Source organism: Piliocolobus tephrosceles, chromosome 20, assembly GCF_002776525.5.
Source record: "Piliocolobus tephrosceles isolate RC106 chromosome 20, ASM277652v3, whole genome shotgun sequence".
In the NCBI taxonomy this organism is placed as follows: domain Eukaryota; kingdom Metazoa; phylum Chordata; class Mammalia; order Primates; family Cercopithecidae; genus Piliocolobus; species Piliocolobus tephrosceles.
In genome coordinates this window covers 46081867-46094397 of record NC_045453.1, presented here as the reverse complement: position 1 = coordinate 46094397, position 12531 = coordinate 46081867, and the positions used below count along the sequence as shown (strand labels likewise).

The 12531-nt window shown below is 38.0% G+C and overlaps 1 protein-coding gene across 6 annotated transcripts in view; it reads left to right on the top strand.

The window, feature by feature from the left end:
* MACROD2 (mono-ADP ribosylhydrolase 2) overlaps nucleotides 1–12531 on the top strand; it is a 2106139-nt gene that overhangs the window by 2085623 nt on the left and 7985 nt on the right. For 5 of the 6 annotated variants that reach the window (XM_023217825.3, XM_023217824.3, XM_023217827.2 and 2 more), the window contains 2 exons: nucleotides 8532–8609; nucleotides 11884–11955. In XM_023217825.3, the coding sequence (XP_023073593.1) occupies nucleotides 8532–8609; nucleotides 11884–11955 (150 nt within the window). The remainder of the gene's footprint in view (nucleotides 1–8531; nucleotides 8610–11883; nucleotides 11956–12531) is intronic. The other variant, XM_023217826.3, reaches the window with a different exon arrangement.

Here is a 12531-nt window from a genome sequence, read left to right as displayed (position 1 = left end):
AAGGAAGAAAGAGGGGAGGGAAGGAGAAAGAAGGGAGGCAGGGAAGGAGAGAAGGAAGGAAAGAATAAGGATGCAGGAAGGAAGGTAGAGGAAGGAGGGACAAAAGGAAGGAAGAAAAGAGAGAGGGAAGAAAAAAAGGAAAGAAGTATGGATGAAAAGAGGGAAGGAGAGAAAAAATTAGGATGCAGGAAGAAAGGTGGAGGAAAAAAGAACAGATGAAAGGAAGAAAGGAAAGAAAAAGGGAAGGAAGGAAGGGAGGGAGGAAGGAAGGGCGGGAGGGAGGGAAGAAAGGAAAGAAGGAAGGGAGAGGGAGGGAAAAAGGAAGGACAGGAAGAGAGGGAGGGGGGGAAGGGGAGGAAAAAAGAGAGAAGGAAGGAAGAAACAAAAGGAAAATGAACAAAAGGTAAGAGGAAGGAAAGGAGAGGAGGGGAAGACTCTGGACACCCTATGTACTAAGAGGTAAAAACTGAAAATGCCTCTGAAATGCAGCACAATGGGCTAAAAGCCTTTGACTTATTTTGCGTGACTGTGACTGAAGAATTTAAACATTACTTTTGACTAAAAAAATTATTCTTGGCACTTATTAATTAAAACAGTCATTTCCAGCTAAAAACTTAAAGAGTGAGAGTAAAATAGATACATGTTAATAAAGTTTTTATATGGAATCTGATTTTTAAGTAAAGACTGGATCAATTTACCTATAGTAAATTGAAAAGAATGAGTCTTGTTCCAAAGTCAGAAAGACAATGTGTGACATTTTATTTTTGATACTTATTTGTTCTTCCTGTAGATGTAGAATGTAAGAAAGCTAATTATGGACAAGGAGCAGGAATGAAAGAAAAATGCAATGCCAAAAAGCAACAGTGCTTTCTCCTCTGAGATGTAATCTAGCTACATCAGAGCTCTAATCATTGAACTCTTTTAATTAAGCTTCATACATAGTAGGTATGTAGCACAACATGCTGGCTGTACAAGAGAATAATGAATGAATGATACCCCAGAGGAGGGATATGTGGTAAATTATTGAATGATATGAAGAGGTGATTCAGCTAAGTTTGTATTCTTAAGGGTCAGTGATGAAGAGATATCCAGAAGTAGCCAATAAATATTAATCAGGCATTGATGATAGTCATTATGTCTTTCGATCCTCCAGTTGTATGAGAGAGAGATCATTAACTCCCTCTATAAGTGACAAAACCGAGACTCTGGAAGTGAACAGAACTTGCCCACAAATCACGTAAATAGAAATGCCAGGTCTTGGATTTGAAATCAGTTCTGCCTAAGTCTAGTGAGTTAAACTCCATCCCCTTTCACTAATAGTGACACCTCTGAGAAAGATAGGCAGAAATAAGCAGACTTGAGGTTCAGAACCTATCACAGTAGGGGGTGGGGAGGGAAAAAGAGAAAGAGAGATAGAGAGAAAAAAAAGCATACTCATGAGAGAAGGGATTTATAGAGGCTGGAGTTGTGGGTTGTCGAATGGCATTTGTTGTAGGAAAAGTGGGGTAAATTGCTACCTGTTTTATTTTGCCTCCTTTCATACTGGATGAATTTTAAGAGCAAGTGTTTACCTCTTGCACCCGTATGAATTTTCACAGAATATCTGGATATGAAACCTGGACATGACTACAGCTATGTGAATGAATAAACCCATGCCATTATCAAGGACTGGAATGCTCTTTAAGAGGTTAAATTTATTTAGTTTATGGCTGTTAGAACCACATGATGATTATTTTAGATAGTGCTGGTGACTTCATTATAAGGAGCAGTTTGTGGGAAAGTATCATTACGGCATGGTGTACCATGGACTCAGCTTCTCTTCAAGCGGGTGTTGATATTGACACTGTGTTATTCCTATTTACGTTGGTCTTTGATCTCCTTTCACTTAGTTGCACATGCATTCTAGACCTAGATAGTGAACTTGGAAGTCTAGGGGAAAATGAAATCTAATTGAGCTCATCTTTTCCAACAATCATTAGCTTAAAAAGAACATAAATTTGTGTCTATACATGTGGAATAATAGCCTTGTTCCATTTGAGCTTGGGAGTTAAATGTACGTGCAGATGCCCCAAACTCTAAGATGAGTTTTCTCCCATTTTAGAACCATACCGCAGTGAGCAGAGTGTGTTTTATTTTTTGTTTGTTTGTTTGTTTTTGGTATTATATTCAGTTTTGATACTTTACTATTATTATTATTTTATTTTTCCATAAGTTGTTGGGGTACAGGTGATATTTGGTTACATGAGTAAGTTCTTTAGTGGTGATTCGTGAGATCCTGGTGCACCCATCACCTGAGCAGTATATACTGCACCATATATGTTGTCTTTTATCCCTCGCCCCCTCCTACTCTTCCCCCTAAGTCCACAAAGTTCATTGTATCATTCTTATGCCTTTGTGTCCTCATAGCTTAGCTCCCACATATCAGTGAGAACATACAATGTTTGGTTTTCCATTCCTGAGTTACTTCACTTACAATCTTAGTCTCCAATGTCATCCAGGTCATGGTAAATGCTGTTAATTTATTCCTTTTAATGGCTGAATAGTATTCCATTATATACCAGAGTTTCTTTATCCACTCGTTAACCGATGAGCCTTTGGGTTGGTTCCACAATTTTACAGTTGTGAATTGTGCTGCTATAAACATGCATGTGCAAGTATCTTTTTCAAATGTAGAACTCCCAGTTGATCCAGCAACCCCACTACTGGGTATCTACTCAAGAGGGAAAGAAGTGAGCAGAGTTTAGCCTGTTAAGGGACTTCTCCTTTATATACATTAATTCAGTGTTTCTCAAAGTTTTGTACATTCACCATTTGTAGTTTAATAGATGATTTTAGGTTATGTAGAGATTAACACATTATAAGATGTGAAAAAATTAGCCACAAATGAAGCTCATGATTTCATAGCTATAATTACTATGGGACAAAATTAAGATAAATTTAGGACTGAATCTATTAGAAGTATATTATTAGATGTGTTAGTTAGCTATCACTACAACAATGCTTCACATCAAACCATCTTCAACCTCAGGGGATTTAGAACAGTTGTGTGTTCTTTTGCTCATGGATAATAGGATCAACTGCAACTAGTCTGGGCCAGAAAGTATGTCCAACCAGGAGCTGAGTCCTAGTCCCATCCTCCTGGGATGAGCTGCCCCTAAAGCATGTTGTTCTTGGGGTAAAAGGTAGGAGAAGGAAAGCCCCAACTGCCAAATGCATTTCAAGTCTCTCCTTGACACACTTCTGCTAACATCCCATTGGTCAAAGGAAATTTCATAATTAAGCCCAGCGTCGAGAGAGAGTGAGGTAGATTCCCATGAGGGTGGCAGGTAGGAAGGAAACATTTCTGAACGAGTTATCTAATCCAATTACATTAATAGTGAAGTTGGAACATAGGTATGGAAAAAGTTGTCAAGGTGGTTCAAGAAGGTTTGCTTTGAGTTGATACCACTGTAATTCAGTACAAGTGAGTCCAGACAGGCCCTGCTCTCTGTATCTATTATGTCACCTATGCAACTACAGATTCTGCCAAATCATTACTTGTAATTCTATTTGTTGTGTGAAGTTTACTGTCAATACACATCTCAAAAGAAAAGCTTGGAGAACCCCCCAACATATCTCAAATGTATATATTTAAAAGTCTAATTAACTACATTCTGTGTGCATCTCAGTATCTTTTCTTCTATGATGACATCTGCCTCATTTATTACTTTTTATGTAACTCCACTAACCTAGAAAATGTTGCTATAATCAAGGGTTTGAGGAGTACAGTTGCAGTTGTTGATAGAAAATGAAAATAGTACTGAATGTCCCAGACTCTTTCTATTTCTGCATCTTTTATCCCCTGCTAGGAGCTCCGGAATGTACCTCTTGTTTGTGTTTCAACAAGCAGCAATCAAAATGGAGGGAGGGACAGGCAAACTGGAATAAATAGGCCACAGAGGCCATTTTTGCTTTTATCGGATTATGTTGTCTATGTGAAATGGATTCATTTCTGTAGAGCATTCCGTTGCACTGCCCAGCAGTGTAGAAGCTATTAGGATAGTACCAGTTCCACATGCGTGACAGAGTAAGAAATATCTGTCATCCCTCTCCCACTTTCCAAACAAACAACACACACACGCAGCATGCACATGCAAATTCACATAAACATACCATTGCACACATATGCATCATATTCACAGTACATGCACATACATACACAAAAACCTCATGTGCACTCATGATATTAAATTAATGAACAATCTCTACCAAACATAGTATTGGAGTCTATGCCAATCTAACAGACTATACTTCCCTCTGCTCCAGGAATATAGCGGTATACAGAGCTACAACTTTGATTTCTGGTTTTTTCCTCTCTGTTTCATGGATTTCAAGCCTGCCATTGAATCTCATCCTAGTCTATGCCAATACAGTGGCACAACCTGAGATTTCTCACACATTCCATTGTGAAATGAGGTTAGAAGGACAAGCATAGGGCAAGAAATTTCAATGTTTACTGTTTTCTGATTTACTATTTGCATTTTGCTTTCTTCAACTTTTTCCTCTCTCTTATCTAACTTTTGAAAGTGTTTTGTACCCTCCCTTATTTCACTAAGCATTGTTTAATAGACTAGAATTATGCCTATTAGATAGAAGGTTCTCTGTGATACCAGAGGGGTTTCTCCATAGTAATGTAAGCAGGGTTATTACCACTGAGAGTAACAACTTAGAAAGATACTTCCTGAAAGAATCAGCTACAGGTACCTCTAGATCCCATCACAAACAAGGACCCTATGAAAATAGTCAAGAAAGTAATGCTTAGATAGAGCTTATCAATTAATTTTTTCCACAGTAATCCTTTCTTATAAATAACAATAATAATATTATATTTTAAATAGCTCTGATGATGTCCCAGAGAGTTAAGATGAGTCAGAATATTTTATAATCATTTTGCTAGTGAAAAAGCCAAGGGTTTTAAATGCCATGAGATTTGGTCAAAGTTATTGAAAAAATTAAGTGACCAGCCACAATATACTCCTTTGTGACATGTCTGTTTGTGTCTTGCCCACTTTCTGTTGGGTTCCCTGTCTTTTCAAGGTTATTTTGTATGTTTATTTCTCATATATTCTGTATAGGAGTCCTTTGGCTTATTTTTCTCTCCCTTAGCATGTTTTGATAAACTTATTTTAATGGTTGGTGCTTTGTCCTGTGTAAGAAAGTTTTGCATAATGATGTGAAGGTCTTTGTCCACATTACCTTTCACATTTATTTCTTTTTGAGGGTAGTGGAAACTATTTCTTCAGTATAGGTCTGTGGACATCAAATTCTCTCAGTCGTAGTCTCCAAAAAAATATTTTATTTCAAATTCAAATTTGGAATTTTTTTTAACACTTCAAAGATGTCATTGCATTATCTCTGGCTTCCATTATTTTCGTTATGAATTTATGTATAAGCCTTATTGTTGTTATTTTGAAGTTAATGGATCTTTATTCACTAGATAACTTTATTTTTTTCTTTAATGTTTGTTTTCAGCAGTTTCACAATGATTAGACTGAGTGATAGTTTTTTTTTTCATTAATTTTGCTTGGGAATCGTAACAGTCTTGAAACAGTGGTTTGAGATTATATCTTTCATTAATTTTGGCAAATTATCAGACATTATCTCTTAAAATATTCCTTTTGCTCCATTTTACATAAGATAAATCCTATCTCATATGGTTTCTTCACTCTTATCTGCAGTTTTCATCTGCAGTTTAGGCTTTATATGTTTTTCCAACCTAGCTTTTGGCTTACTAACCTCCTCTTCAACCATGTCTACCTGCTGTCAAAATCACCTATTGAATTCTTAACTTGTTTTTGTGGGGGTTTTTTTTTCAGTTCTAGAATTTTCATCTGACTTTTGAAAAAGTATCCAACTCTCTGATAAACTACTATACCATAAAAATTATTCAACTTGGCATCCAATTTCCGAAATACATTAATTGTTATTTAAGCTGCATCTGCAATACCTGGATCTCTGATGTATATCCATATGTCATCTTTTTATTCTCTTGGTTTTCAGTGACTTGTTCTTGTTGCTCTGAAATGCCAGGTAATTTTCGTATTGAACTCTGGACACTGTGTTTGAAAAACTGTAGAGATAACGTGAGGCTTTTAATCTTCCTCCAGAGAAGATTCGCTTTTGCGTCTGACAGTCAGCAGAGCGCTATAATTCAATCAGGAATTTTATTAATTAAAAGTTAGACTTCAGGGCTTTTTTAAAGAGCTGGTCTATTTCAAGTTCATCCTTGCCCCCAGGATGTAACCCTTCAGGGGACCCCACCGAAAACCTGAGGTGGTTAGCAGGGTACCTCTCCTTGGTAGAACCCAACCTTCAAGTTTTGCTCCCTGCCCCAGCCTCACAAAACACCTGCAGGCTCTGTTCAACTTCTTGACACATGTGCAATGTCACCTTTATCATTTTGCATTTCCTCGGGTTGGTCCTGCATTCGTGGCACTCTGGGGCCTTACAATGCTATTTTTAAATAATTTATTTGGTGTTTCTAGCTGTTCTTGGTAGAGGGTTAGTCTGCATCATGACAGTCCACCTTAGGCAGAATCTCTTTCTCATTATAATTTTAATTTGCATTCCTCTTGTTGTTTGCAAACTAAATTACCTTTTCATGTGTTTTGCAGGCCATTTTTATATCTTCTTTTATTAACTGTCTGTTAAATCTCTTGCCCATTTTCCTATTAAGTTGGTGGTCTTCTTCATCTCCGTTTTTAGAAGGCCTTATATATTAAAGATTTTAGTAACACTTTGTCTATGATAAAAGTTGCAAATATTTTCCCGCAATTTGTAGCTTTTTAAACATTTCTTTTGCTATTTTTTCCATCAAAAAGTTTATTATGTTTATAAAGTCAATTATTTTGTTCTTGCTCTCTATTACTTCTGTGTTCTAAGGCATAATTAGCAAAGTTTTCCTGCTCCCAGGCTTAGGGGAGTTCACCAATGGTTTCTTCTATAATTGTGTGTTCAAGGAGTATGTTGATGAACAATTGAAAAATGGTACATTTCTAGAATAGGCAGTGTGAGAAAGGTATTCTATAGTGTTAACAAGTCCAGCTGGAAGTTCCAGGTTTTGTTTTTCCTTTTCCACCTCATTCTCAGGAACTGGTGAAAAGCACTGTGGACACAGTGACTTTCATCTTGTCCTTGAAGAGTTGAGGAGACCATGAGTCCTTTTTTTCCCTTGTGTTATCCTTTTCCCAAGCTCTTTCATCTACTCCCATACGACGAATGTTACCCTATTTTGGTGTCCCCCAAATACCCACATGTTCCATTCATAATTCTCTCCTCATAATTCTTTCCTCAATGCCAGATGCAAAACTTGTTTGATATCTCACATAATTGCCCCTGCACTTCAGGCTTTAAATCTAAAAGACTTTCTTCTTCTTTTACCACTCTGCTTGTTTTATATGTCATCAATTAATGACCTCTCTGCCATTCGTCTACCTAAGCTCAGAGCCCAGTCACCTTTGAATCATATTTCTTAATTGTCAACCTCAATACATCATTATCAAGAGTACAAATTCTGCCTCTGAAGATCTCTTCCTTTGTAGATATTATAAACTGGATCTTTCCTGTCCTTGCTTTTTTCTCATCAATAGGCACATGAAGTTTAACATACTCTGGCCACAGTAAGTAATCAGGTAATGAAAATAAATTTAATCCTCTCTTTAAAAATGTACAGAAATCATAAAACCTTTAAAATTATGGGTTTTCTAGCACTTTATATATGTATTTGTATTTACGAATGTCCTTGCTCTTCAAGTTATAAAAACTTAAGTGAGATTTAACTAAGAAGCAAGAAATGGTTGTCCTTTTGAATACCCGGAAATGTTTTTGCAATATGAAACACAATTCCTTTACTACACTGAAGCGTCTCATTGAAGCACCTTGTGAAGCTGTGCAAATAGAGGCCAGTCACAAAGGAAATCTACTGATGACTAAATTCTCAGCAATCCAAAATGGGAGCATCAGAGGTCTCCTAAGGAAACAATTAAACCATTCATTTCTGTTTAAAATACAAACAACAACAACAACAAAAACTCTCACTACCAGCCAAATGAATCTTTCAGCTTTCAGGCATTCCTAAGGCAAAATTCATTTTCTCTTTTTCCTCTTCTAAGGTTAAATGACTTAAACTCTCTCTCACACCCACCCATGCATACAGACACACTTCCCTAAATTTAAACTGTAGGTTGTTCTGAGGAAATCAACTTTTCCTGCTGTCATGCTACAAGATTTCTAATTTGAGAAACTATATATATATATGTGTGTGTGTGTGTGTGTGTGTGATCATCTCACAAATTGAAGCGAACTTACAAGGCCGCGCTAAAGTATTCAAGCAATTCAAGCCTCTGTTTCCTCTTTTAACATTTCTGCAGAAGAAGTTGAATCCCAGGAGTATTTTTGAATTTCAAAGGGCGATGGAGGGTGACAGAAATGATTGGCCCTCAGGCTGTTATAATTCTCTATTAATCAGGGACTGTGGTCTTTTTCTCTTTCAGCTCCAGGTGAGGACACACCTAGAGTGCCTCGGAAAAGTGAAGGCTCCCATGACCTAGAAAATACTCCAGGTCCTGATGGTAAGGTTCTGAGCTATTGGAGCCCATGCAAACTACAAATCTGGCATATTTTCTATGTGTAATCTAGGAATAAGGGAGCTTATCTGTTCTATAAAGCAACATATTTGGTTAGAACAGGGTAAATTTCAAAAACCATTTTGTATTACAAACCAATAAAAATGGTAGCCTCTTATAAAGAAAACCTGTTGCTGTTTTAAAACAGAATATGTCTTGGTTTAATCATATCTTATAATACTGAGGACTCAATAGATACTTTCAAGACTAAAGTGAACTGAAGTCTACCTAGTGAACTTTATGGAAGCATTACTTACTTCTGCAAAAGGTACTTAGCCTCCTGTTACCCTGCTCCACTCAGCATTAGGGAGAGCCTTACCTTGGGTATGGGCTAAGATTGTTCCTGTACCTTCATCACTTTACTCCACTCTATCACATCCGATGCCTTGGTTAAAAACATAGTGAGTCTTTAAAAGCACCTTAAACATAAATTTTCAAAAAACCTTTAAAAATGTACATCTAATTTTGTAGCCATCTAAAGAGTCTGAGCCTCAGGAGTATTAATATCCCTTTTCCCCTGCACAATGATGCTAAGGGCCCTTTGAAATACCATTACTTACACTAGAGAAACAACTATTTGAGCCTATCTGATGTAATATGTATTTGATTCCACTGGCCCATACAGTTTAGGAGAACCAGAATTGGTTAGGTGATCAGTCATTTAAGTATCTTACCATTTGGGTTATTTTAGCCAAAGGAAAGAAACAAATTACTTTGAGTTGATAATGACCTTGGAAAACATTTAGCCAATGGTGGATGTTATTTGTAGTCTTAAATAGAATTTCCTATACCAGGTATTCCCTGTTCCCACTGGCTTGTCATCACCCGAATTGCCTCCCTTAATTATAAGCCCATTGGCTTATATAGCCCAAATTGACCTTTTACTCATGGGCATGCATTGCCCATGAGAACGTTTCTAAGCCCCAGACGCATCCATTAAGAGCCACTGCATGTTAGTTATGAGCAGTTGAACTAAACCTGCTTCAGCTTGGTTGTGATGCTATAGGCGTGGTTCTTAGCTAGTTCTTTACAAATCATGTTTTGAGGAATATCAGGCCCTTGAATAACAGAGAAGTAAATGTGAAATACTAAGTTTTAGTCCTCGCTTGGAGATTCGCCATACACAGTAGGGGATTGCAGGCTCTCGGAAGTCTCAGAGGTAAAGAGACTTGTTTAACATGATTTATAGTTGCTTTTCCCAAACTTATTTGATGATGGGATGCTTTTTATAGTACCATTTATTAGTAGGTTTTAGAACTAGTATCCCTTGGTTGGAAGAAGAAACACTGTATTTTATCCTGCACGCTCCCACACCGACAAGGGTAAACTTACAATAACTTTGCAGAGCAGGATGGACGGTGGATGAATGCTTATACTTACATAGGGTTACTGCATCTGGCCAGTTTATTTATGGGGTTTAAAATGAGTTCACACATCATTAGAAACTCAGGGCAGTTTGCAGGTGAGAACAAGGAGACCTGCTTTTAAAACCTTCCTTATTGGGAGAGAGTTCGGTGGATGCTGTATAACATCATTCTCTCAAGCCTCTTTGAAGTGTGAAAATCAGCATCTGCCACAACTTTACACTAATTTCATGTTTGTGAAAAAGCAGATATAGGCTGTTGGTTTTGTGCAAATACATGAAAACTGCCCAAATGAGAACAAACAGTGGTTACTTATTCAAAGGTAACTATAACAAAGGTGGCCATTATCACTTGTGTTTGGCAGACTCAAAGGGGCGCAGGGGATGGGAAACTCCCCTTTATAGGTTAAAAAAAGGGAATACTTCACGCATCCTCTGATGGGAGGTTGTTGGCGTAGAGAAGCTGGACGTGGCCAACTAGAAGTGGGGCACCTTAAGTGATTGTCTTAGGGAATACATGTGGCTTTCCCTGGTTGGTCCCAAGTTGGAAGCAGGGGCAAAAAATAGGAATGCTGACAGTCCCTGACCAAGTCCTGACCGTTCTGAGTCAATTGCTGCAGAGACTGTGTTTTGGTTGCCTAGGCTAGCTTCCGCAGAGGTTTTACATAAGAATTCTATCATTGTATATGATCTGGCCAGTGTCTATTTGTATATTCAGTCTCTCAGCTTATAATGTGGACTCTGATGCTTGAAAAAATACCAATCTAATTAAACCTACTGACCCTTGGAAATTTTTAGAGTGAACGCTATGCCTGCTGTGGGCTACTTCTGGAGAATGGTAGTAATCATGCATTCTATTTTGATGCAAATGCTCACATAGAATACATTCAGTCAGGTAAAAGTACATGTTTTATCATAACTATGGGATCTGGTTAGATGGTCGGCTTTTTCATTTCATGGCTGCTCACTGCCACTGCAGCAGCTATCGGCAAGTCCACAAGGTCTGTTTTGAATTCTGAAATTGACAGTACAGCAAACCAAACAGGCCTGATACTGACATTTTGGAGCGAGCTGCTTACCTCTGCATGTCAGTGATGTGCTTTGCTTTGCCTTCTCTCTTTATTTTCTTAGATATCTATTAAAGCCTTTGAATTTATCCAAGAATCATAATATGTACATCCAAACTGTCAACCCCAAAATCTGGTCTGAAGTGATAACTCAGTTTCTACAGTTGAGGGAAGAAGGCAATCCTGCCCTCCTCCACTGGGTTAGGCCGTTTTTGTGTTGCTATAAAGGAATAGCTAAGACTGGATAATTTAAAAAGAAAAGAGGTTTAATTGTTTCATGGTTCTGCAGTCTTTACAGGAAGTAGGGTGCCAGCATCTGCTTCTGATGAGGACCTCAGGAAGCTTACTGTCATCGCGGGAGGGGAAGGGGGAGCATGCATCTCACATGGCCAGAGAATAAGCAAGAGAGAGAGGCAACATGTCACACACTTTCAAACAACCAGATCTCACAAATTAGCTCATTCATCACAAGAAGATGACACTACACCATTCATGAAAGACACATCCCTGCAATTCAATCGCCTCTCACCAGGCCCCACCTCCAACATTGGGGATTACATTTCAACATGAGATTTGAAGGGGGTGTCTGAGGTATATCCTCTACCCCCACCAGTAAAAATCTACAAGAATAGCCCCCAAATCTTGAATGAATGAAACAAATGGAAAAGAGGCAACAAATAGGAAATCAGGAAAGTATCAAATCATGGGCCATTTTGACGTGTCTCAGAATTTAGGTTTAATGAATATTTAACTTTTTTATTTATTTATTTATTTTTGTCTCTGGTGACAGTGGAAATGAATAGTCAGGTTGACAAGGTAAATGACCCAACAACAGAGAGTCAACAAGAAGATCAACTAATAGGTAAGATGCCCCTTGTGGTGAGATTTTCAATTGATCTACCAGTCATAAGAACTATTTGCAAATAACATGTTGGATTTCCCTTGGTTTTTGCCAAGTTCCCACAGCATGGCTTGGGATAAACTTTGAAAATCTTTAAACCAAATAACACAGCATAAGGAGAAAGGATCACCCCTAGAAGCTTGCCATCTTGAAGGGGAAAAGATGAGCTACAGCACATTCAAATCATGTATACCCTGGTTTTCTGTGCTTTGACAAGTAACAAATGTCTCCATCCATCTCACCCCTGGCCTCCTGGAGTGGTCAAATTATTTCAGAAACTCCAAGGTGATTCTGAAGCATTGCTTTTCTAGAAGCTACCTGCTGAGTTGCTTGGTGTATCTGTCTTTAAGCATAACACTCAATCTTTGCCCTGGAGTTTGTATAAAGGAATATGAGTGTGTGTGGACAGAAACTAGCCTGCCTTCGGTCCTGTTTTTTCACACCACTACCTGTGGACTCGTGCATCTGCAGGAAGGTTTGTTACAGTGAATTGTTATGCCCAGACCGTTTATTCCCCGAAGAAGACCACCAGAGTCC